The sequence below is a fragment of the Diplodia corticola genome (assembly GCF_001883845.1).
Source record: "Diplodia corticola strain CBS 112549 chromosome Unknown scaffold9, whole genome shotgun sequence".
Lineage (NCBI taxonomy): Eukaryota > Fungi > Ascomycota > Dothideomycetes > Botryosphaeriales > Botryosphaeriaceae > Diplodia > Diplodia corticola.
The window spans coordinates 24,815-49,824 of record NW_017971488.1 but is presented as its reverse complement, the minus strand read 5'-3'; the positions used below and the strand labels follow the sequence as shown (position 1 = coordinate 49,824).

The window sequence follows — 25,010 nt, the reverse complement described above, 5'->3', positions numbered from 1 at the left end:
CTTCTTCGTCGTCAAGCATGTTTTGGGGTGCTGTGCCCGCTTCTGACATTCCTCAGAAATCGTCTTCGTCCAGCATGTTCTGGAGCATTGTTGCCAGCTCTGAGATTTCTTCGGAATCTTCATCCGTGACGGTCCCTACAGTTGCATTTTCTAGCACTACGGAGGCAGTTTCGTCGTCGAAGTTCCTTTCTGACCTCTCCTCTGCACTTTCCGACACTATTTCGAGTTCGATCGAGTCATCTACAACCGAAGTTTCTTCGGGACTGCTCGAGACTACTTCAAGCTCGATCGAGTCATCTACAACCGAAGTTTCTTCGGGACTGCTCGAGACTACTTCAAGCTCGATCGAGTCATCAACAACCGAAGTTTCTTCAGGAATTCTCGAGACCGCTACAAGCTCGATCGAGTCATCTACAACCGAAGTTTCTTCAGAACTTCTCGAGGCCGCTTCAAGCTCGATCGAGTCATCCGCGACTGATTCTTCTTCCGTACTTTTCGACACCACTTCAAGCTCGATCGAATCGTCTGCATCTGATCTCTCCACGCTTTTCGATACCACTGCAAGCTCGATCGAGTCATCTGAATCTTTAAGTTTCGGCACTGATCTGGCAGGCTCTACGTTCTTGCTTTCGTCTTCGGAAACCGCTTCGAGTTCCTCGAGCTCCTCGACAAGTGGCGTGAGCACAACATCGAGCTCTCCCTCTGCCCCAGCGATCATTCCGTCCATGTTGATGACCAACATCGCACCTCGGCCGCCATCTAGCTCCACGTCATCATCGTCAGAGAGCCTGAGTCTGTCTTCTATTTCTTCATTGGTTACAGAGCTGTCGTCGTCTGAATCCTCGCCGTCCGAAAGTGCTTCCCTGGACTCTCTTTCGTCAGTCTCCGAGTCATCGAGTTCGCAGCTGTCAGATTTGCTTGCATCGATTTCGATCTCGCTGTCGCTGGGTCCTGTCCCGGTGGATTCGGTATCATCGACCTCATTCACGCCCGTGTCACAGGATTCTATTTCACTGTCGTCTGATTTGCTTCCATCAGACCTGCAACAATCAATCTCACTTCCAGAAGCTTCGATATCGTCAGCTTCACTGGCAACAGACTTGCCGCTGTTGACGGAGTCAGTACTATTGTCGTTTTCGTTGGATTCATTGTCGTCGGCCTCGTCGTTATCCTCGGATTCGCTGGCATCCCTCTCGCTTTCGATCACTGAGCCATCGCTTACTCTACCAACGGATACCGGATCCATCCCGCTGGAGTCAACCATTCCGGAGTCGACAAGTGCTCGGCCACCTCTGATTGGTTTACCTAACTCAAACCTCGTAGGACTCTCTAGGTTATCGCGCTCGCGCTCGCGCTCGCGCACGAGCACGGGATCTGTTTCTGGTTCACCGTCTCTGTCGACCGGACTGTCTGCTGGGTTGTCAGCCCAATTGTCGGTTGGACTGTCGGCTGGACCGTCTTCGCAACCATTCATAGAGCTTCCGAGCCTGACAATCCCTCACATGACAAGCAGTCCTATCCAATCGCTCTCGTCGCAGCTTGTGCCTGGTCTGTCGCTGCCTACCAATCTTGCAACGAATCTCCCTGTGGAATCCCTCTTATCTGAGCTTCTGGGGATAACCACGGCCTTTCCTTCTCTTCCGTCCAATGTCCCGATCGGGTCTTTAATCTCTGAGCTTCTTGGTGTCATTACCGCGTCACCAGGCTTGCCTACTAATATTCCGGTCGACTCTTTGATCTCCCAGCTTCTTGGAGTAACAACGGCATTGCCGGGTTTGCCTACTAATATTCCGGTCGACTCTCTAATTTCACAGCTCCTTGGAGTAACAACGGCATTGCCGAGTTTGCCCACTAATATACCAGTCGACTCTTTGATCTCACAGCTCCTTGGTGTCACTACAGCATTGCCGGGTTTACCCACTAATATTCCGGTCGACTCTTTGATTTCACAACTCCTTGGTGTCACTACTGCATTACCAGGTTTGCCGACGGACGTTCCAATTGATTCTCTCATCTCCGAGCTTCTTGGGATCACTTCCGCGTTACCAGGGTTACCAACGAACATTCCGATCAGCTCTTTAGTTTCCGAGCTTCTTGCTGTCACTACTGAACTGCCAGGTTTGCCAACGGATATTCCGATTAATTCTTTGGTTTCTGAACTCCTTGAGATCACAACGGCGCTGCCGCCTCTGCCTACTGACCTGCCGGTTGAATCCCTAATCTCACAAATCCTGGGAGTTACTACGGCTTTGCCACCACTTGCGACTGACATTCCAGTTGAAGCTCTGGTGTCCCAAATTCTCGGAATCACTACCGCACTACCACTTCCCACGGATATCCCGGTGGAATCCCTAGTGTCTGAACTGCTTGGAATAACTACAGCGATACCGTCTTTGCCAGTAGATGTCCCGGTTGAGTCGTTGCTCTCTCAAATCCTTGGAATCACGACAGTCTTACCTGGGATTTCTTTGCCGCTGCCTCTGCCCACCAACGTCCCTCTAGAGTCACTTCTACCTGGCCTCTTGCCAAACGGAAGCCTTCCAATCACCCTTCCCAACGGGCTGCCAACGGATATCCCAGTAGACTCGTTGATTTCCGAGCTTTTGGGGATTACTAGTCTCCTACCGTCGCTGCCCCTTCCGTTGCCAACCCCTACGATCCCTCTGGTACTGCCGAGCCTTACGCTTCCTCTGACGCTGCCGAACGGTTTGCCAACGAACATTCCCTTGGAATCTGTGCTGTCCGATTTGCTTGCCATTCAAACTCTCTTGCCAGACCTCACTGTTCCTCTCTCATTTCCAGGTGGCTTCCCCACGGGTCTTCCGCTCGGTGAGATTATCTCAGACGTGCTTGGCCTTACCACGATTTTGCCTGACTTGTCCATTCCCCTACCGAGCATTGGCGTTTCACTCACCTTACCAAATGGGTTACCAACAAATGTCCCTCTCCAGTCCCTTATCACTGGCATATTGGGAGTCACGGCTCTGATACCACCCGTTTCTCTTGGCTTACCAACGGCAGTGCCTGTTGATTCTCTGGTGTCAGACGTGCTTGATATTACAACACTATTGCCTGGAATTTCGCTCCCTTTAGCGCTGCCGACTAACCTGGCTGTCCCTGTCGAGTCTTTGGTTTCGCAACTTCTGGGAATCACCACGGCTCTTCCAAACCTTTCGCTAGCGCTGCCGGCCGACCTTCCCGTTGAGTCACTTGTCTCAGATCTTGTAGGGATCGTGACTGCGCTCCCGAGTCTTGCGGTCGCATTGCCAACAAATCTTCCGCTGGAGGAAGTCATATCGGACATTTTGGGGCTTACAACCGCTCTTCCAAGTCTTCCGCTGCCGCTGCCAACGAACCTGGCTATCGAACCACTCATATCTGACCTTCTGGCATTCACGACTGCTCTTCCAAATCTCCCGCTGACATTGCCAACGAATGTCCCTCTTGACTCGTTTTTGTCCTCGCTGTTGGGACTCGGAAACGCTCCTCCGGATCTTCCATTGACGTTGCCGACAAACATACCTCTCGACTCACTCCTCTCGGATGTCTTGGGGATTACGTCCGTCATCCCTGGCCTCACTCTTCCAACGATTCTGCCTACAAACGTGCCACTCGAATCACTGCTCTCGGACCTTCTGGGTCTCCCTACTGCACTTCCTGGTCTCTCGTTGCCGCCGCTTCCACTGCAGACAAATGTTCCTGTCGAGTCGCTCCTGTCAGACTTGCTGGGTATTGCGACTGCTCTTCCCAATCTCTCTCTTCCCATCCCATTGCCGACGGGTCTGCCCGTTGACTCGCTCCTTTCAGAGTTATTGGGTGTTGCGACTGCGCTTCCGCTGCCAACAAACCTGCCCGTCGACTCGCTCCTGTCCGAGCTTCTGAATGTTGCGACCGGTCTTTCGCTTCCCATCCCGCTGCCGACGAACCTGCCTGTCGGGCCACTCGTGTCCGAACTTCTGGGCATCGTGACCAATCTTCCCGGAATCTCTCTTCCATTGCCTACCAACCTGTTGCCACTTCCAACCGGGGTCCTTGATCTCGCCCCGGTCAATTCGCTTGTGTCAGAGCTGTTGGCGCTTCCTACTGGCGTTCCAGGCCTCGAGTCGATTGATTCTCTTGTGTCGGATCTATTGGCACTTCCCACTGGTATTGCGCGTATCGAGCCGATCAATTCGCTCGTGTCAGAGCTGTTGAACCTTCCCACCGGGGTCGCGGATCTCGCGCCAGTGAATTCGCTTGTGTCGGACCTATTGGCACTGCCTACCCGGATTCCGGGTGTCGCACCAGTTGAAGCGCTTGTGTCGGACCTGTTGACACTTCCTACTGGGCTTGGGCTGCCGGACCTCGCGCCGCCGGTTGAAGCGCTCGTATCTGACCTTTTAGCACTTCCTACTGGGCTGCCAGGCCTTGAGCCGGTTGGGACGCTTGTGTCGGATTTGCTGGCACTCCCGTCAGATCTGTTGGCACTTCCTACTGGGACTTTGGGACTTGCGCCAGTTGAAACAGTACTCTCTGAGCTTTTGGGCATCGTCACGGCTCTGCCAAGCCTTTCTCTTCCCACGAACATTCCGATTGGGTCGTTCGTGTCGCAGCTGTTGACTGCTCTCCCAGCGCTTCCATCGGTTCCGGCCGTCAACTCTCTTGTATCAGAGCTGCTCGGCGTCACCACAGCCTTGCCTGCGCTCCCCCTTCCGCTTCCAAGTCTGCCTTTGGGTGGTTCCGCTGGCCTCCCGCTATCGCTGCCAACCAACCTCGCAGTTGATTCGGTGATATCTGACTTGATTGGGGCCCTGCCGACAAATATACCTCTTCAGTCAGTCGTATCCGACTTGCTAGGAGTACTACCTACCAATGTGCCTCTCGAGTCAGCCTTATCCGATTTACTCCATGGCACCCTGCCCATAGGACTCCCAACTGCTGTTCCGGTTGAGTCAGTTCTTTCGGACTTGCTTGCAGTCACAAGCCTTTTGGGAGGTCTCGGAACGGGACTCGCGCTCCCCACTAACCTCCTGTCTCTCCCGCCTCTTCCTTTGACCAACCTCCTGCAGCTATCGACGGCCTTGCCTGGCATTAGCCTCAACCTTCCACTGTCTGTATCGCTCGGCGTGCCTCTGCCGTCTCTGGCCCCAGTGAACCTCCCTTCGCTCCTCGCAGACTTGCCCAGTCTCGCCACAAACGCGCCCGAGTTGTCGAGCGCCCTGGGCGGCGTGCAGACCGCCCTGAACGACCTGCTTCAGACTGCTCCGGCTGTTGTTAATAGCGTCCTAGGAGATGTGAACAGCATCGTGCAGGGCTTGTTGCCGACGGATCCCGTTGCGGCGCTTTCGGCGATTGAAACGTTGCTTCCGGGCCTGGGGCTTCCTACGGCTGGATTGCCATCTATTGGACTGCCATCTATTGGACTGCCACCTATTGGACTGCCGTCTATTGGACTGCCATCTGTTGGACTGCCTTCTCTGGGATTGCCCTCTGTTGGTCTTCCCGGGCTAAGTCAAGGCCTGCCCCCAGTTGCTCTTCCCTCCATTGGTTTGGACGTCTTGAGCGAACTCTCTCTGCTTCACGGTGTCCTGCCAACGTCTGATCCGGCACTGTCTTCCCTCATCGACGGCATCGAATCACTCCCTACCAATCTTCTCAACAATCCCAACGCACTGCCCTCTCTCCTATCTCAAGTTGGCGGCGTAGCCGCAAATCTACCAAGCATAGCGCTGCCGCTCGTGTCGAACCTGCTCTCAGACTTGCTCAGTCCAACGACCGGAATTCTGGGTCTGCCAATCCCCGCCACTGAACTTCCAATCACTCTACCACCCGGTCTTCTTCCTACCGGCGGGCTACCACCTTTACCCCTACCTTCAAATCCGGTCAGCGATATCGTCTCCGTCCTCAACTCAGTCCTCCCCAGCCTCGGCATCCCCCTCCCCACCAACCCGGCAGACGTTCCCGGCGCGCTGTCTTCGGTCCTCGCGAACCCCGGCCCGGCTCTGCAGAGCGCGCTCTCGAACCTGCAACTCATTCCCTCGGCGCTTCAAACCCTTCTTGCGCCCGGCGGTGGTCTCGGGCTGCCGTCGCTTCCTATCGGTCCTATCGTCACTGCTCCAGTCGGCAGCGCTCTTCCGCTGCCCCCGGTCGTCTCCAATCCAGCTCAACTCGTATCCTCTCTCGTCGCCCAGGTTCCGGCGCTATCTGCGATCCTTCCCACAGGTGTTCCGATAGAGTCTATCCTGGCTAATCCGCCGCCCGCACTGAACTCGGTGTTGTCGCAGATTGGACTCCCTCCAGTCGGCAGCGCTCTTCCACTGCCCACGGCGGTCTCAAATCCAGCTGGACTTGTATCCTCCCTCGTCGCCCAGGTCCCGGCGCTATCTGCCATCTTGCCGTCAGGCGTTCCGATCGCGTCCGTCCTGGCTAATCCGCCGCCCGCGCTGAGTTCGGTGTTGTCGCAGATCGGATTGCCTCCAGTCGGCAGCTCTCTTCCATCATTACCCCCTGTGGTCTCCAACCTGGCTGGAATCGTGTCATCCCTCGTCACCCAGGTCCCGGCGCTGTCTGCGATCTTGCCGACAGGTGTCCCGATAGAGTCTGTCCTGGCGAATCCGCCGCCCGCGCTGAATTCCGTGTTGTCGCAGATTGGACTGCCTTCGATCGCGCTCCCGAGTGGTGGCCTTCTCCCGAGTGGTGGTCTTCTACCGAGCGGTGGCCTTCTACCGAGCGGTGGCCTTCTCCCGAGCGGTGGCCTTCTCCCGAGCGGTGGCCTTCTCCCAAGTAACGGCCAGCTCCTCCCGTCAATCGCGCTTCCACTGCCTTCGATCGCACTCCCAAGCGGTGGTGGCCTTCTCCCGAGTGGCGGTCTTCTCCCAAGTAACGGCCAGCTCCTTCCGTCAGTCGCGCTTCCACTTCCTTCGATCGCACTCCCAAGTAACGGCCAGCTCCTCCCGCCAATCGCACTCTCAAGCGTTGGCGGTGGCATTCTCCCGTCCATCGGTCTACCTCTCTCCAGCGCAGCCCCCCTTGCACCCCTCAACCTCCCAAGCCTGCTCGGTCTTCCCGTACAACCACAACCCAGCGCCGGGCTCCCGTCGTCCATTGGCGGTGGCCTGCTCCCTTCCATCGCCATTCCAAGCGCGGGCCTGCCGTCGATTGCACTCCCAAGTGGCATTCCATCTATCGGTGTACCTCAGCTGAGCGTCGGTCTGCCGTCACTCGGCCTCAACCTGCCCAGTGGCGGTGGACTGCTACCGTCGCTTGGTGTCCCGAGCGGAGGGCTCGGTCTGCCTACCGCCGGGCTGCCGTTACCGTCCGTCGGACTCCCTAGTGGAGGCGTCGGTTTGCCGTCAGTCCAGCTTCCGAGCGGGCTTAACAACTTGCCGAGTCAGCTCGGTCTGCCCTCGGTATCGCTTCTGGGTGGGGCAAATCTGCCTAGTGTTGGGTTGCCGTCGGCACTCTCCCTGGGTCCTGGATTACTTCCGAGTGCACTGTCTTCGCTCGGTGCTGCGCTTCCTTCCCTCGGTGCTGCACTCCCCTCACTGGGTGCTGCACTTCCTTCGCTTGGTGCCGCACTTCCTTCGCTTGGTGCTGCACTTCCTTCACTGGGTGCTGCAATTCCTTCACTCGGTGCCGCACTTCCTTCGCTTGGTGCTGTACTCCCCTCACTGGGTGCTGCACTTCCTTCGCTTGGTGCTGCACTTCCTTCACTCGGTGCTGCACTTCCTTCGCTCGGTGCCGCACTGCCTTCCCTCGGTGCCGCAGTCCCCTCACTGGGTGCTGCACTGCCGTCTCTTGCTCTAGGTCTCCCGGGGCTCGGTGCACCAAGCAACAACGGACAATCGCTAGGCTCCTCGACATCACAGCCCCCGCGTGTCATTCCCAGCAACCTCGCCACGGCACTTGCCAATCTTCCCAGCCAACTGTCGTCATTGGGCCTGTCACCCAACCAGGTATCCTCGGCCTTGGCTTCATTGGGCCTGCCTTTGGTCCCTGGTGCCTCTGAGCCCGCCGTGGCTCTGCCATCTCTGGGCCTGCCTTCCGTGGGCCTGCCTTCCGTGGGCCTGCCTTCCGTGGGCCTGCCTTCTTTGGGTTTGCCTTCTGTGGGTTTGCCTTCTGTGGGTTTGCCTTCTGTGGGTTTGCCTTCTGTGGGTTTGCCTTCCGTGGGTTTGCCTTCGGTTCAACTGCCATCCATCGCCTTGCCTTCTGTTTTGCCGTCCCTTGGACTTCCTTCTGTTCAATTGCCATCTGCCGGGCTGCCTTCTGCGCTGCCGTCCCTTGGGCTCCCATCTATCCAACTACCGTCTGCCGGGCTGCCTTCAGCGTTACCGTCTCTGGGTCTGCCCTCGGGGCTACCGTCGTTGGGCCTGCCTTCGTTGGCCCTTCCATCTGTCGCTCTGCCTCCAATAGGGTTGCCTGGTCTTGGTCCACAACCTTCCGCAGCCGTACCATCTGCAGGTGCACCCTCTGCAGGTGTGCCCTCTGCAGGCATACCATCTGGTGCCGTGCCATCAAGCGTCGCGCGCCCGAGTGTACCGTCTGTCGGACTTCCTTCGCTGGGTCTACCGTCTTTGGGTTTGCCCTCCGCCGCCGCCCCATCTCTTGGCCTGCCATCACTCAACCTGCCATCACTCCTTGGTGCCCCCCCTCCTGGCTTGTCTTCCGCTGCTGTCCGCTCGGGAGAGGTCCCTCCAGCTGCTCTTCCCTCTTCGGGCCTGCCATCACTCGGCCTGTCTCTCAGCCTACCGGTCTCACTCGGCTTGCCCTCTGTCGGATTACCCTCTGTTGGATTACCCTCTGTTGCATTGCCTTCAGTTAATCTGCCCTCCGTTGGTCTGCCCTCCGTTGGTCTGCCCTCCGTCGCCCTACCGTCCGTCGCCCTACCTTCCATCGGCCTCCCCTCTGTCGGCCTGCCCGGTCTCCCCGGTCTCCCCGGTCTCGGCCAACCCAACAGCCCCAGCAGCCCACCCCTGGCGCCCACGAGCCGCATCGTCACCTCCGCTTCATCATCCATCGCCCCATCATCGCCATCACCATCATCCATGGCCGCGTCCTCGAACACCGCCGCAGCCCTCCCTCCCCTTGCCGTCAGTAGGCTCGCCCCGATGCTGTCGGCCATTTCGTCTTCCAACGCCCCGCTCGCGTCGGCCCTCGGCCAGCTGCAGTCCTCGAACGGAGTACCGGCCGTGGCGAGCCAGTTGGTGTCGAATTTGCCGCTGGCGTCCGAGGTAGCGTCGGTATTGGCGAGTTTGTTGCCGTTGTCGAATGGTGGCGGTCTTCTTCCGAGCATCGCCCTTCCGCTGGGTGGAGCTCCTCCGAGTGCTTCTGGGCTGCCGGGTGGAGCTGCTCCCCCGAGCGGAACTGCTTTGCCCAGTGCTGGAGTACCGAGTGGAGCTGCTCCTCCGAGTGTTGGGCTCCCGAGTGCTGGTGGCGCTCTGCCCAGCATCGGTCTCCCCCTCAGCCTTCCCAGTATCGGTTTGCCAAGCGCTCAAATCCTTCCGAGTGTTGCACTCCCGCTCTCGCTCCCAAGCGTTGGCCTCTCGCTCGGGGCCGCGCCCAGTATCGCTTTACCCGGCCTCGGCCTGCCCAGCATTGGCCTTCCCGGCATAGGCCTACCAGGCGCTGCCCCTTCACCGTCGCCCGCCGTGGCTTCCGTACCGCCAGGCGTGGCATCATCCCAAAGCGCAAGGCCCCCGAGTGCTGCGGCCAGCATCCCCAGCGCGGCGGTCCCGAGTGCCGGCTCGCCCGGTGCACCTGCCGCTGTTCCCAGCGTCGGCCTTCCCAGTGCTGCTGTACCTTCCATCGGCCTGCCCAGCGCTGCCGTTCCCAGCGCCGCCTTGCCCAGTGCTGCTGTGCCGAGCGTCGGCCTGCCGAATGCCCTGTCCAACCTCGGCCTACCTAGCATCGCTCTGCCTAGCGTGGCCCTCCCGAGCGTCGCTCTCCCGAGTCTCGGCCTACCCGGCATCGGCCTGCCAGGCGGTGCTGCGCCGAGCGCTGCTCTTCCCAGTGCTGCTTTCCCGAGTGCTGCCTTGCCCAGCGCTGTTCTACCTAGTGCCGGTGCTCCTGGTGCTCCTGGTGCTCCTGGTGCTTCTGGTGCTCCTGGTGCTCCTGGCGCTCCTAGTGCGAGTGTTCCCAGTGCTGGGTTGCCTGGTATTCAACTTCCGAGTGTCGCTCTCCCAAGCGTTGCTCTCCCAAGCGTTGCTCTCCCAAGCGTTGCTCTTCCGAGTGTTGCTCTCCCAAGCGTTGCTCTTCCGAGTGTTGCTCTCCCGAGTCTCGGACTGCCCGGAATCGGCTTACCAGGTATTGGTGGTGCTCCAAGCGTTTCTCCCTCCTCCAGCCCCGGCTTGACTAGTGCTCGCCCTCCTAGCGCTGGTGTGCCCAGTGCTGCTGTACCAAGTGCCGCTGTCCCCAGTGCCGCTGTCCCCAGTGCCGCTGTCCCCAGTGCTGCTGTATCCAGTGCTGGATTACCTGGTATTCAACTGCCGAGTCTGGGACTGCCGAGTCTTGGACTGCCGAGTCTTGGACTACCAAGTCTTGGACTACCGGGAATCGGCCTACCAGGTATCGGTGGTGCCCCAAGCATTGCTTCTTCCAGTGCCGGATTGTCTAGTACTCGACCTTCCAGCGCTGCTTTATCCAGCGCTGGCGTCTCTAGTGCCGGTGTGCCGGGGGTTTCAAGCGCAAATCTCGTTCCTATTGGTGTCTCCAACCTCGGGCTTGCTCCGAGCAGTAGCCTGCCCCGGACCAGTTCACCAGTTGCAGGTGTGTCCAGCAGCGCTCTTCCAAGTGCTGCCCTTTCCAGCGCTAGCATTCCGAGTGGCGTTTCCAGCGTCGGTCTCCCAAGCGCCGGTCTCCCAAGCGTTGGTCTCCCCAGCGTTGGTCTCCTTAGTGCGGCTTCCTCGAGTATCAATCCTGGTCTCTCAAGCGTCGCTCTTCCGAGTGCTGCTCCTCCCAGTGCTGCTCTACCTGCACTCAGCGTCGGTCTTCCAAGCATTGGTCTCCCTAACATCGGCCTCCCTAGTATCGGCCTGCCAGGGATTGGTTTGCCAGGCGCAGGCTCGCATAGCTCAAGTGTTCCTCCTGCTCCGCTTTCTGCAGGATTGCCGAGCTCTAGTCTTCCTGCTGCTCCGCCTTCGGCTGGCGTGCCGAGTGTCCCGCTGTCATCGAGCGCTGGCCTCCCGTCAGCTGCTCCCCCGAGCATTGGTGTGTCGAGTCCCGGCATCCCATCAGCTGCCCTCCCCAGCAGTCCCGCTTCCAGTATCAATCTGTCACTAAGCGCTCATGTCTCGGTATCACCGTCGGCTGCGCTACCGAGTGTTGCTGTTCCCAGCGTCGCAGCTCCAGGCCTATCCATCGGATTGCCCGGCCTCCCAGGCTTGATTCCACCTGCAAACACCGCTCTGGCACCCATTGCCGCTTCAGTTGCTCATTCAGCTGCTCCTTTAGCTTCTTCTTCGGCTGCTCCTTCAGCTACTCCACCTGCTGAAATTTCGAATAACCCGCTGCTGTCCCATGCTTCCAGTAGTCTCACTAGCTCACTTGGTGAAAGTGTCCCCAGCCTGGAAACCCCTCGATCAACCTACATTCCCAGTTCAACCGAGGAGCCTGAGAACCCATTCTCCCTGAATTTCCTACCAACTGTATTCCCTGATGAGCCCACGGCCATCGCCACGGTTATGCCCGATATAGAAGCTTACCTTGCACAACTTTCTCCGGAAGAACTCGCGCAGCTCTTCACTGATCTGCCAACTGTGGCACCGGAGTTGATTGCGCCGGTGACCTCGGCAGTCTCGAACTTGGTGAATATAGCTTCACAGGGCTTACCTGTGGCGCTCCCTTCTGCAGGCACCAATGCTCTGAATCCGATTGTCAGCGCGCTTGGCTCGGTCCTCAGTCCTTCGGGCGGGGGCCTCATTCCTGCAGCTGTCTCGGCACTTGTACCTGGGCAATCGCGTGCGGTTCCTTCACAACTGGCCAGTGGCGCGGTAAGCCTGCGGCTAAGCTCTACCCCGGTGTCAGGCTCTGGCTTGAACAGCGTTCCCGCCGCTGCTCTCCCCTCGGCTGTCGCTGCATTAGGTTCCAACCTGGGCAACGCTCTGACAAGCAATCTCTTCGGCGGTCTCCTGGGCCCTGCCCCCGCGGCTCCAACGCCCAGCTCCGTCGCAGCACCTGCCCTCCCATCTGCCGGGCCAGCCCAAGTGTCCGTTCCGAACGCCGGTCCTCCTGCTGCTCCGCCAAGTGCGTTCGTTCCAAATGAGAGCCTCCGAGTATCGGAATCTCTTCCCATATCCCTCGGGCTTCCTGCTTCCCGCCTCGTTACTCCCGAGGCACCACCGTCCGCGTCTTTGCCAGCCGGTGTGAGTGTTTCGCTTCCGGGACCTCCCCGTGTGCCTGTGCCAGTCTCGAACCTCGCCGGTCCGGCACCAAGTGTTGCTCTCCCATTACCGAGTGCTTCGGTCTCAGTGGCCGTCAGTCTGCCCTTGGCAGCAGCTCCCAGCGTTCCGGTCGAGGGTGGCGTCTCCTCCGTTCCTGCCGGCGGCAATCCGCTCGCCAGCCTGCTAGGTGGTCTCCTGGGCGCCAGCCAGCCCGCAGCCGTCCCAAGTGCCGCCGCCGCCCCCAACGGCCCCGGCGGTCTCGGTCTTGGACTTGGCCTCTCCCTCGCCCCCGGTCAACCCGCGCCCACTGAGGCCGCGAACGCCCCTGGTGGACTCGGCCTGGGACTTGGTCTCTCTCTTTCACCCCCTGCACTGGCCTCGCCTAGTCCAGGCCTCAGCCTCGGTCCGGGCGGACTTCAAGCCTCCATACCCGGTTTGGGCGCCTCTTTGGGCCTTTCAGGCCTGCTCCCAACTCCTCCAGCTGCAGCTCCTCCGGTTTCTCAGGCTCCGGGTGGAAGTGCTCTCCGCGGTCCGGCTGTTCCAAGCGTTCCCGCAGGTGCGGCGCCTGCTCTACCCTCCAGCCCAGCTGCGGTTCTGCCTGCATCGAGCAGTCCTGTCGCGGCCGGTCTTCTCCCAAACCTACTGCCCGGGCTCCTAGGCGCTCCCGCCGCCGCTTCGAGCGCTCCCGCCCCTCCTGTGCTAGCGAGTAGCAATGCCCCCGCTGGCTTGCCTGCTTCAAACGCCGTGCCCGCTCCCGCGTTGAGCAGCCCCGCCGCGAACAACAACAACAATGGTCCCCTAGGACAGCTTCTCCCCGGGCTCCTAGGCGCTCCCGCCGCTCCTTCGAGCGCAGCCGCCCCGGCCCTACCCAGCGGTAACGCGGCCCTATCCGCATCCCTAGCCGCTTCACTCGGTGCCACCGCCGCCGCTGCCGCCCCTCCTCAAAGCATCCCACCAGCCGCCCCGCCCGCAGCGTCCCTAAGCCGCACCGGCGTCAGCTCCCCAGCCCCAGCGTTCTCAGTCCTGCCGCCCTCAGCGAACCCCGTGCCCAGCAGCAGCGCCGTCCCGCCAGCCGCTCCAGCCCTGCCCTCAAGCGGTGCTCCCGCGCTCCCCACAGCCGCCGCCGCCGCCCCCAGCAGCCCGGCCGCCGCCGCGCAGGCCAGCCTTCTCGCCGGCCTCATCCCCGGCCTCTTCGGCGCTCCCGCTCCTGCCGTCCCCTCATCATCACCACCAGCAGCATCAGCCCCACCACCATTAGTGGCGCCAGCAGCGCCGCCGCCTCCCGCAAACAGCAACAACCCTTTCCTCTCCGCCTCCGCGCAGCTTCAGGCATCGCTAGGGGGCGCGCCGCCAGTACCAGCATCTTCGCCAGCAGCGTTGGGCCCGCAGTTGCCATCATCACCCGCTGCTGCTCCCACCAGGCCGGCATCGTCCGTCGGCCCTGTCGCTTCTTCGCCTCCTCTTCCTGCCGTCGCCGCTTCGTTATCGGCGTCTTTGGGCCTGGGAGGGGGGGTGCCGTCGACGTTGCTGACGACGACGCGGCCCGCGACGACGATCAGGCCCACCACTACCGCGGCACCCAATATATTTCAAATTCTAGGCATCCCCCGAAGGAGGAGATTGAGGATGAGATGAGGTTGAGAAGATGAGGACGATGGGGCGGGGAGGGTTTTGACTCGGTGTGACACGTCATGAACGCTACCTACAGAAATGTGTATCTGTAATCTCTTTTCTTTTTTTTTTGTTCTTGGTGGAAAACCCGCATACTTACACTCACTCGTACGCGTACAACACATGCGCGCACTTATTGTCTTTCCTTTTTTTCTTTGTCCTCCCCACCTTTCACTCTACCGCTATCTTTTTTTTTTTTGTTTGAAAAACCGGCTTGGGCAAACGGGGACCCATGAACATGATGTGTTATCATAACGAAGCGTTTAGGAGGAGAATGACAGTAGGTGAAACCACAACACGAAAAAAACTGTCAAACGAAAACCCAGCGTTTGCTCTTGCATGGGGAGGAAGCTGTAATGCGAAAGGTGGGGTTGATGGACCAGGGAAAAAAACAAGCCTTGGTCTGATTCGTTCTTGGTTGGGATATGGGACTTTCATCATTTTCTCTCTCCTTCTTGTACATACACAGCCGTAGAGAGGCAGAGCATTGGATTTTCGACTCAGCCTGTTGCCCTTTTATTCTTTTTTTTTTTTTTGGTTAATTCGTATACGCGCGCTGCCATTTTTATCGTGAGAAACAAACGGGGACGCTGGAACGAGAAAAAAGGCCTATCAGCTTGCACAACCAAGGCTCAATCTCTCGTCCAAGCATTCACCACCGTCCGCCCACGGTGGGGGTATCATAATCGCCACAAAGAATAACCACTACTACCTTCTCAAGAAGCGACAACGGCAAAAGACCCATCCATGCATCCCCACTTCTTCACCCCACCTCACCTCACCTCATCCTCTTCCTCTTCCTATCCCTCTCTCCCATCGGCGTCCCCACCCTCTCCACGCTCTCCTTCACCGCCGCTGCTGCTGCCGCCGCCGCCGCCATCCCATCCTTCCCCTTGCCATTATTGTGACCACCACCCCCCTCTCCCACCCCCACAACCATACCCGTCCCCGTCCCCTCCTGCACGAACCCCTCCCTCGGCAACCTCGCCGCCAACTCCACATCCTCCGCCGGCTCCGCCCGATCCATAACCTCATCCATGTACCGCCTCACCTCCTCCTGCGGGCGAACCCACCGGAAAAGGCACTGCAGCACGCCGTTGCCGTTTCCATGGCCGTCGTTCAACGACGCCGAAAACGACGACGGTGACGACAACGGCAACGACGACGACGACGACGACGTGGCGGCAGCAGCGCGGAAGCGCACCGTGATGGGCTGGTAGTATTCCTTGCCGAGCTCGTAGTACGTCTGCGCCTTGGGCAGCTGCGCCAGCGTGGCGGCGTCGACCTTGTGCACCTTGAGGAAGGAGGCGAGGACCTGGTTGCCCGGGAGCGCCTCGAGGATGGCTTCGCGGGGGAAGAGGAGGCGGTCGCCGTTTGTGTTGAAGTCGATGCAGAGGGCGCGGTAGGTGGGTTGGGGCGGAGGGGGAGGAGGAGGGGGTGGTTGTTGCGGCTGGACCGGTTGGACGGGCTGGACGGGCTGGGGAGGTGGTGGAGGGTGGGGGTGAGGATGAGGCGCGGGCGTGTAGTGGCCGTAGGGTCCTGGTGGGGCGGGGGGTGTGTAGTAGGTCATGGGTGGTTGTTGGGGCATCTTCCCCGGTGTCGGAGTCGAGGGGCTGGGACGGGGCGGTACGGATTGAACGGCGCTGATTGCGGCCGGGGTGGATGCTGGTGGTGCCGAGGAAGCAGAAGGGGGCCGTGGAGTCGGCTGTGGGGAGGGAGCTGCGGGTGGCTGTGGTGCTAGACTAGCTTGTACAGGCTGCGGAGCCGGACTGGCGCGAACGCTCGGAGAAGCTTGGCTGCCATGTGCTGGTGCAGAACTGGGACTCGCTGGGGCGGGTGAAGGGGTGGGACCAGCATGAGCTGGAGGAGTGGGCCGTGGTGCTGGTGGCTTCTGCGCTTGCTGTGCCTTCTTCTGTGCCTCGAGCCTCTCGGTGAGCTCGTTGATGTGCGACTGAAAATATTCCAGCTGCTCCTTTGTGGCATCTCCTCTTGCTACAATCTTCATGATATCCCTCAACTTGAAATTTGTATTGGCACGCTCGGCAAGCATGTGGATGACTGGATCGGGTGCTGGCTTCGATGCTGCAGGGTTCGATTCGGGCGGCGGGGGAGGTCGACTCGGCGGAGGTGGGTTTGGTGCGGCGGGCGGAGGTGGTTTGCGCATGGGTGGAGGATGCGGCGGGTGTTGTGGATACTGTGGGTGCTGAGGGTGCTGTGGGGGATATGGGTGGTAGTGTTGGTAGGGTGGTGTAGCACCATAACCGGCGCCATAGTAGTGGCCTTGTGGATGATTGTACGAGGGTGGAGGTGGAGCTGGCTTCGGCTTCGGTGGAGGCGGAACCGTGTTCTCCCTCATGGTCCATATTGTGATGTCCCATTGGTGCGGGTCGATATAGAGCTTGCAGTTGCCCTCACGCTTCATCTGCTTCGCCTTGAGCGTCTCGGACGGTTCCTTCTCCTTGGCGCCGTCTCCACCGCCCTCCTTGGTCTTGTCTTTATCCTTGTCCTTGTCCTTGGCTTCCTCCTTGTTCTTGCCCTTGTTTGGCAGTTTCTTCTTCCCCGCCTTGCTGTAGTAGAGCTCGAAGATGCCGGGAGTCATCCATTTCTGTCGCGACCTCTCGAGTGCTGCTTTCAAGACACCACTGCAAACAACGTTTAGCTCAACCTTCACATGGTGGCTTCAGAGACCATACCTCTCTATCACGGACTGCCAGTCCGACTCTGGTAAGCCGGCGGGCTGTGGCTCTCTGACGGTGGGGATGGGTTGGCCAGTTGTAAGCTTGGTGGGCAATGGCGGAGGCGGCGGGGGGGCGGGCGGAGCGTCTGCCTGTTTTTCCTTGACGGGCGTGTCCTTCCTCTTGCCCTTCGCAGTCTCCTTTGCGGGCGCGGGAGATTCTTGTGCAGGTGTCGGCTCAGGCTTCTGGTTGCGCGCGGACTTGCGCCGTTGCATCTTTGCGGCGAGTGGAGAGGCCAACGGGAATCAATACTTCTTGCCGCGGCGGCGCAGGATGCGCAATGGTCGGGAAGGTAGGGTAGGGTTGTGGGAAGGCGCGCGTCATGGCGGCGAAGAAAGTCGCGACGGCTCACGCGAAGTTCGGATGGGTGACGCGCCGCTGGATTCCGGCCAAGACCATTTCCAGTCGGCCGCGCACAAACATCTCACCGCATGCAAAGAGCCACGAGACCAGCAAGCCGAGGACGCGCAGCCCTTCATTACCCAAGCCATGAGTCGTCCGGAGGGTGTGTGGCTATGGCCGCCTTATCACATGCGGCGCCACCGTGTTGCCGGCCAAGACTAAACGAGACCGCCACCACGACCGAACAACCAACAAGCTCCGGCCATCGCCCACCACTCGTCCGCATCATCCACCAAGGTTGATAGAAGCCAGGTATGCAAATGCTGGCGTCAGCCGCGATATTATTGTCTGCCTTGTCATTCCGCTTCCGAGTCTTTGCCTTTATTCCCGCTCAAACACTCCAGTCCTAGCTTTCACGTTATCTTGTCTGATCCAGGCACCAACCGTTGTTTTTGCTTCCATCTCTTCCGTCTCACATTTCAGTCCGTCCATCTGCTTCAATTGAAGCGTCCGTTCTAACAAGTGTGTCAGAAACAAAGATGCTACCGTTCAACCCCCTGATCAAAAAGGCCTACTTTGGCCTTGCAGGGGCTGGCGCCTTGTATGCCGCCCTCATGCTCTGCTTGACCAATGTTACCATTCAGCGGAAGTGCGTCAATCTACCTTGCCCAAAACTTGCGGCCCATGCTTATTCGTACCCTTCTCTTCCAGCGCACTCTACGCCAACAAGATAGTCGGCGCCTGGTGGGCCGACGTGGACAAGCCGCAAGCGTACGGCTTTGCAAGTCGGAATCCCTAAACATATCATATCGTGTTGGATTGCTGACACCCCACTAGAGAACCAAGTCACCGCTTTCAACCTTACAACTCTGGACAATGAGCTCCTCTACGCATGGCACGTGCTCCCTCTCAACGTGTACGAGAAGCACGAATCCGAGCTTTTGGAGCAGCCCTCAGGCTCTCCTGATGGCGACTTCACGCAAACCAAAGCCTTTGAGCTCCTGGCAAACGACCCTGATGCTCGCCTTGTCATCAACTGTGCGTATCCTTTCGTCCCATCGCTGTCCTTCCTTCTCTTCGCATCCAACCCGTCTAGAACTGACACGAACCTCACAGTCCATGGCAACGCCGGCCACGTAGCCCAAGGCTGGCGCACCGACACCTACCGCGCCCTCACCTCCCAGCCCAACACGCACCTCGTCACCGTCGACTACCGCGGCTTCGGCCGCTCGACCGGCACGCCCACCGAAGCCGGTCTGATCGCCGACGGCGTCGCACTGGCGACCTACGCCCTCGAAACCCTCCGCATCCCCTCCTCCCGCATCGTCATCGTCGGGCAATCCCTCGGCACCGCCGTCGCCAGCGCCGTCGGCCTGCACTTCGCCGACCCATCCGCCTCCCTCTCCCTCCTCCCCAACGGCACCGCCAGCACCGCCAGCCCTCCCCACGCGGCCCTCTCCCACCACTACCAGCAGCACAACCCGCGCGTCGACTTCGCCGCCATCCTCCTCATCGCCCCCTTCACCTCCCTCCCCACCCTCCTCGAAACCTACCGCATCTTCGGCCTCGTCCCCGTCCTCTCCCCCGTCCGCGGCTACCCGCGCTTCTCCAACTACCTGCGCGCCGCCATCGTCGACACCTGGCCCACCGCCTCGCGCATCGGCGCCCTCGTCGGCACCGTAGCCGCTTCCGACACCACCACCAAGCGCACCCTCCGCCTGCACGTCATCCACGCCAAGGACGACTTCGACATCCCCTGGACCCACGGCCAGGCGCTGTACGAGGCCGCGAGCGCCGCCGTCGTCAACCAGACCTCGAGCACCGCCGGCGGCGAAGAAGCCAAGATCGAGGACGTCGTCGTGCAAGCTGATGGCGAGCGGACGGCACGGTTGCGGCGCACGGCGATGAAGACCAAGACTGCTGGTGGTGGTGGTGGTGGTGGTGGTGATTATGCTAGAGTCGACGTGCGCATGGACCTGGTGCCTTTTGGTGGGCACAACCGCGTCGTCACTTTCGCGCCGGTGGCCTTGGCCGTGCGGAGGGCGTTTGATGCTGCTGCCGCTGCTGGTGCTGCTTGAGTTCTGGATGGGAGGGGGAGAGAGAAAGATATATGCCACGGCGCAAAACGTTAGCGGCGGATGTTGGAATTAGAGAGACGATGACTACGACGACGATGACGACGACTAACGGGAGAGGAAGAGAGAGAGAGAGAGAGAGAGAGGGAGAGGTCTTGTATAAAATCTTTTTTGTTTTCATTCTTGAGAGAGGAGTTCGGTGTATCTCTATTGCCGCAATGCAACAACAACGACGACAACAACAACGCATGCCCTGAGGATTCCCACTTTTGTTCTTCTGACGAAAAGCAAAACCCCTAGAACAAACGCAAGATCATGTAAAGAGTACAAGAATAGAACCGTGAAAGATTTGAAGAAGGGAAAGAAAACAAGGTGCACAGCCTGCTCCTGTCTATATGCAGAATCGCGCAAATATCATCCTACCTAATCCCACGCTTCGCTTTTTCTTTTTCAATCCATCCATCCATCCAATCCGGGCCATCCGTATCCCATCGTCCCGCCATTGATATCGTACAACAACAGCCGTAGGCTTTTTGGTGCGTGCGCATCTTCATCTCCATCTTCTTTCCACCTCTCCCCAAGACCTACAATACTCGCATCTCCCATCTATTTCTTCTTCTCCGCCTGCGCCTTCTCATAATTGGCAATCAGCTCGCGCTGCAGCTGGGGCGGCGCGGCGCTGTAGTGGCTGAACTCCATGCTGAACTCGCCCTTGCCCTGGGTGGCGGCGCGCAGCTGGGTGGAGAAGCCGAACATGCTCTGCAGCGAGCAGTCGGCGTAGATGGTGAAGTCGTCGGGGCCGATCTCCGTGTCGTTGATGGTGCTGTTGCGCTTGTTGAGCAGGCCGACGATGTTGCCCTGGAACTCGTTGGGCGCGGTGATGGTCGTCTTCATCACCGGCTCCAGCACCTGCGGCCGCGCCTCGCGGAACGCCTTGCGGAACGCCTGCTGCGTCGCCATGCGGAACGCGTGCTCCGACGAGTCCGTCATGTGCGTCGCGCCGTCGACCAGGTGCATGCTGGTGCCCAGGATCTTGTGGCCGAGGAGCGGGCCCTTGGCGCACGAGTCCATGAAGCCCTTTTCGCACGCGAACAGGTATTTCTCTGAGATGGTGCCGCCCACGACGTGCTGCTCGAACGTGTTGTCGCCGAAGGATCCCGTGGGCTCCATGTGGCCGATGACGCGGGCGTAGTCTCCGGCACCGCCGGTCTGCTTCTTGAGGGTGTGGTCGAAGTTGACCTTCTCGGTGAGGGTTTCCCTGTACGCGACCTGCGGCTGGCCGGTGATGACTTCGACCTTGTATTCACGGCGCATGCGCTCGACGTAAATATCCAAATGCAGCTCGCCCATGCCGGAAATGATGGTCTGCTGCGATTCCGAATCGACGTGGACACGGAATGTAGGATCCTCACGCTGGAAGCGGCTCATGGCCTTGGAGAAGTTGCCGCCGTCCTTGGTGTGCTTGGGCTGGATTGACAGAGAGATGACGGCTTCGGGAACGAACATAGAGGACTTGAAAGACTTAGTCGAAAGCCAACAAAGGTTAATGATGACGACTTACCATGGTGTACTCCAACTTTCCATCCGTGAAGGTATCGCCGGAAGCGCAATCCACACCGAACACAGCACAGATTTCACCAGCACCAATCTCCTGAACTTCCTCCATGTCGTTCGAGTGCATGCGTACAATCTTGGGAATCTTGACCCTCTTGTCCGTCCTGGCGTTGTAGACATTCATACCTTTCTTGAGGGATCCCTGGTACACACGAATATAGGTCAACTGGCCATAGTTGCTCTCCTCGAGCTTGAACGCAAGACCAGTGAACGGGAGAGAGTTGTACGACACGAGCTTGACGGGAGCCTCTTTGCGTTTCTTATCCAGAGCCATGTTCTCAACCTGAGCGGGATTGGGCAGATAGTCGACGACAGCATCCAGCATGGGCTGAACCGATTTGTCCGCAAGAGCAGAACCCATAAGGACCGGAGTGAACTTAAGATTGATAGTAGCGCGGCGGATAGCGGCCTTCAGCTGCTCCTTGGAAGGTTCTTCTCCCTCAAGGAAGATGTCGGCAATTTCCTCGTCCACGTCCGCAAGGCTTTCGATGAGCATGCCACGGCGCTGCTTGCACACATCCACCAGATCCGCGGGGATCTCATCTGTCTCCCTGATAATCTCTCCCCTCGGTCCATCGTTGTAAATAGCCTTCATGCGGATCAAGTCGACGACGCCCTGGAAGTTGTCCTCGGAGCCGATAGGAACCTGGATGGCAGCGGCCGCAATCTTCAACTTCTGGTTGATCTGCTCAACAGCCTTGAACGGATTGGCTCCCATGCGGTCCATCTTGTTGATGAAAGAAATGCGGGGGACATTGTAGCGCTTCATCTGCCTGTCGACCGTCATCGTCTGCGACTGCACACCGGAGACGGCGCACAGAATCATGACGGCGCCATCCAGCACTCTCAGCGCACGCTCGACCTCAATGGTGAAGTCGATATGTCCAGGCGTATCGATCAGGTTGAAGTGGTACTTTTCCTCCTCGCCCTTGTCGTTCTTCTTCACCCAGTCGCAGAAGGTAGCGGCAGACTGGATGGTGATACCCTTCTCACGCTCGAGGTCCATGGAGTCCATCTTCGCACCGACGGCATCCTTGCCACGCACTTCGTGGATCTCCTTGATACGGCCGGTGTAGAAAAGAACGCGCTCGGTCGCCGTGGTCTTGCCACTGTCAATGTGCGCCTGGTGTCGTCGTCGTCAGCCATACGTTCGCCATCTACCTGCGTTCACAGGCGCAAAGCATCCGCAATGGCCGGGGGGTATCGTACAGCGATGCCAATGTTCCGAACTCTCTGCAATCGGTCCCACTCGGCCGGATCGAGGTTCTCGACGATAGCGTCTTGCGTGAGCTGCGATGGGTCTTGCTGGGCGGCGTCGAGCCTGGGAGGCGTGTCAGTCCATGGAAAACGCGCCACTGCCTAATGCTCAGGTAGAGGGTACTGACACAGCAGCAGCGGCACCTGACTGCCATCTTCTCGCAGACCAGAGCTTTGCACCGGGAGTCTGGACAATGGCTGCGGAAGCTGGGCGCAGCGCGGCGGTGGACGCGCACCTGGCCCGGATGAGGGTCGATTGGCGACAGCTCAATCTGGCACCATTGGTTGCGGAGCGCAGCGCGGCGGCTTGCGCTCTGATGAGCCCGGTTGCCCTCATCTTGACCGACGATGAAGAAACGCGAAAATGCACAAGGAAACGAAGGACGCGGCCGAAGGTTGTCTTGCCTGCGGAGATGGCGGCCAAACCACCGAGAGCGCCCAAGCTCAGACCATCGCCCGGGGAACTTTTTTTGCCCTAACCTCGCCAAGACTTGACTCAGGCACAACCCTATCGAGACCATCACGTGTCATGTGTATTTGAGCGGCTGTCATTGGCTGGTGAATGACTACTATTTGTTGCTTGTGATCCAATGCTATGCCGCCCATTCGTGCACGAATGGTCCGGCTTTTATCTCGAGATCATTACATGCTGTTTTTATGTCCCTCTTGGCCATACCGGAAAACATTTTGATCTCTGTCTCAGAGCATGACAACACCGACTCCACCCATGTGCTTTTCAGAAGGCAGGTTCTTGTCGTTGACGCCACCAGGAATGAGCGCCGTGCGGTAGTTGTAAAGGTAGTAGTGCAGCTGCCCGTCTCCTGCACCGAACTTCTGCTCCTCCAGGAAGAGAGGGTTGTCGAGAAGCGTGAGAGCATTCAGAACATCAAACTTGGCCTATGATGCGTGTTAGTCAATTTCAAAGTGAAATGAGATGGAAACCTCACCTTCTTTGCAAGGGTCAAGGCATCCTTGATCAATGCGTTCAGCCTGGCCTTCAGCTCCTTCTGGTCTCCCGTGAACGCCACCTCGGTGGCATAGTAGTACAGGTACGCAGCTCTGACGACACGGTTGCCCCTGCCCTGGTCCTTGATGACCGTAGATTCAAGGCAGTAGAATGAGACGAAATCGGTAATCTTGCCGCTCGAAGGGTCTTCGACCACGTAAGCCCACACGACCTGCTTATCCGCGTCCTTCTCCCTGTTGATAAACCAGTGCTCTACTTCTTCCTTGGAGAACTCTTGAGCCAGGTGCGTGCGCGCGAGATACTTCGTCAAGAGATCCTTGACCTGATCGCAGTCCTTCTCCTCCATGGGTCTGAGGCCATTGGTTGATGTCTTGTCTGGAAGCTTGTACTTCAATACTTGCCTCTGCCTGGTTGAGCCATGCGGCAGCGGCGAGAACCCGACATCGTACAGCTTTTCCCAGTCAATGCTGCGATGATAGTAGCGGCAGGAAGCAACAGGAGTCGGAAGGATAACACCGGCCGTGTAAATTGCCTGGAAGATATCGTTCAGGTAGCAGCGGCGGGTAATCTCCTTGATGAGCGTCGGAGCAAGACGCTTGGAACGAAGCTTCTTGTGGACGCAGAGGAAGTTGATCTCCACCGAGTTGATCAGGTTCTTACGCACGCGGAGTTTGACCGGGATGCCGGAAATAAAGGCAACGAGCTTGCGGGACTGCGTCGCGCGGACACCAACGTGCCAGACGTCACGCCATCCGGGTGCCTTCAGCGCCCAGTTCAGGAAAGAGGCCGAGTAGTTGAAGCGGAACATGGCTTCATCATCCTCGACGTAGTGGTGGGTAAGCAGGTCGTAGACCTCGGCCAATTCCTTCTCGTCCTCCAAGTTCATTGTAACCCACTCAAACCCCTCAACCAGCGGCGCCGGATCCTTGGAGACCCTCTCCTTGTCAATGACCTTGATCGGCCCATCTTCGACCTTGAGTTTGGGGTCGTCGAAGGAAGGAACGGGTTGCGTCTGCCAAAACTTGTAGCTGGCCATGTCCTTCGCATTCTTGCTGCCGAAGGTGACACCAGTCAAGAGATCCGAGATGCTCAGGTTCTTGAGCAGTTCCTGCACCTGCTGCTCGTCCATTTTGTCGAACTCGGACTTGAGGGCAGGGTTCGCGGCCAGCAGCGCCTCGAGCTGTTCCTTGTTCAACTGCTGCTTCGGCGGTGCCGAGGCCCCAGAGCTGGAGCCGGCCTCAGCATTGCTCGTGCCGATCAGGGCCTCCTTGAGCTTCTTCTTCTTGCTCTTCTTCTTCTTTTTCTTGGCTGCGGCGGGACCGGCGCCTTCGCTGGCAGCGGGCGCTTCCTCGTCACCGGAGGATTCGTCTTGCTGATCGGCAGCTTCGGGCTTCGAGGTCTCCTCGACGGCTTCTTTGGCGGCCTCGGCGGTGGCCTCGAGATCTGCGGGTTTCGATTCGGAGGAGGACATGTTCGCGCGCGCGTAGATGTAGAAGGGGGTGTGAGGCTGAGTCGCGTTTCGAACGCGGGGTGGTGGGGCGCGAGCTTGGTGGGCAGCTTGAGGACGGGTAAATTTCTTGGCATGTCTACCACGCAGCCCTGGCCCTGCAGAAACGATTGGGAACACGTAGTATCATGTCGGGTTTATTTTTCTACACAGATCATCGCTTTTACACAGGCAACGGCTTCCAGGTAGCTTTAATATGTCAAGCAGTCGTTTTGCCAGCTTGTTGTGTCTGATCTTGCTATTCCAATTCCTGTATGTACAGTACAATCATCCAATCCACCAATGACGCTATGTAGTATCCAAAAGTCAACAAAAGAGAACGTTCCCAACCTGGTATCATCTTACAACGCTAGAATCGAATCGCTCCCGAACGAGGATCGTAGAACTCATAACCGTAGCCTGTTGTGTGCCGAATTTTGCGCCAATTAGTAGCCGGGGACCTTGCCCGCGCTCATGTATGCATCTCGTGCCTATGTCGAGCCCCGG

The 25,010-nt window shown here is 58.8% G+C and overlaps 6 protein-coding genes across 6 annotated transcripts; 2 read left to right on the top strand and 4 right to left on the bottom strand.

Annotated features, from left to right (window-relative positions):
- Nucleotides 1–52: 52 nt before the first annotated feature.
- Nucleotides 53–1,264, bottom strand: BKCO1_900014 (uncharacterized protein; the record flags this gene model as incomplete). Its single annotated transcript, XM_020279782.1, has 1 exon — nt 53–1,264. The coding sequence occupies one exon, from the start codon at nt 1,262–1,264 to the stop codon at nt 53–55; it is 1,212 nt and encodes a 403-aa protein (XP_020133026.1).
- A 238-nt stretch (nt 1,265–1,502) lies between these two features.
- On the top strand, nt 1,503–14,005 carry BKCO1_900013 (uncharacterized protein; the record flags this gene model as incomplete). Its single annotated transcript, XM_020279771.1, has 3 exons — nt 1,503–1,754; nt 1,815–13,709; nt 13,778–14,005. The coding sequence occupies 3 exons, from the start codon at nt 1,503–1,505 to the stop codon at nt 14,003–14,005; spliced, it is 12,375 nt and encodes a 4,124-aa protein (XP_020133024.1).
- Nucleotides 14,006–14,805: 800 nt separating this feature from the next.
- BKCO1_900012 (uncharacterized protein) lies at nt 14,806–16,977 on the bottom strand (the record flags this gene model as incomplete). Its single annotated transcript, XM_020279760.1, has 2 exons — nt 14,806–16,669; nt 16,721–16,977. The coding sequence occupies 2 exons, from the start codon at nt 16,975–16,977 to the stop codon at nt 14,806–14,808; spliced, it is 2,121 nt and encodes a 706-aa protein (XP_020133023.1).
- A 666-nt stretch (nt 16,978–17,643) lies between these two features.
- On the top strand, nt 17,644–19,182 carry BKCO1_900011 (alpha beta-hydrolase; the record flags this gene model as incomplete). Its single annotated transcript, XM_020279749.1, has 4 exons — nt 17,644–17,753; nt 17,816–17,889; nt 17,942–18,142; nt 18,221–19,182. 4 exons carry the CDS (start codon nt 17,644–17,646, stop codon nt 19,180–19,182), a joined length of 1,347 nt encoding a protein of 448 aa, XP_020133085.1.
- A 603-nt stretch (nt 19,183–19,785) lies between these two features.
- Nucleotides 19,786–22,387, bottom strand: BKCO1_900010 (elongation factor mitochondrial; the record flags this gene model as incomplete). Its single annotated transcript, XM_020279738.1, has 4 exons — nt 19,786–20,691; nt 20,741–21,916; nt 22,003–22,114; nt 22,179–22,387. The coding sequence occupies 4 exons, from the start codon at nt 22,385–22,387 to the stop codon at nt 19,786–19,788; spliced, it is 2,403 nt and encodes an 800-aa protein (XP_020133025.1).
- A 362-nt stretch (nt 22,388–22,749) lies between these two features.
- BKCO1_90009 (glycylpeptide n-tetradecanoyltransferase) lies at nt 22,750–24,488 on the bottom strand (the record flags this gene model as incomplete). Its single annotated transcript, XM_020279917.1, has 2 exons — nt 22,750–22,947; nt 22,998–24,488. 2 exons carry the CDS (start codon nt 24,486–24,488, stop codon nt 22,750–22,752), a joined length of 1,689 nt encoding a protein of 562 aa, XP_020133169.1.
- Nucleotides 24,489–25,010: the final 522 nt, after the last annotated feature.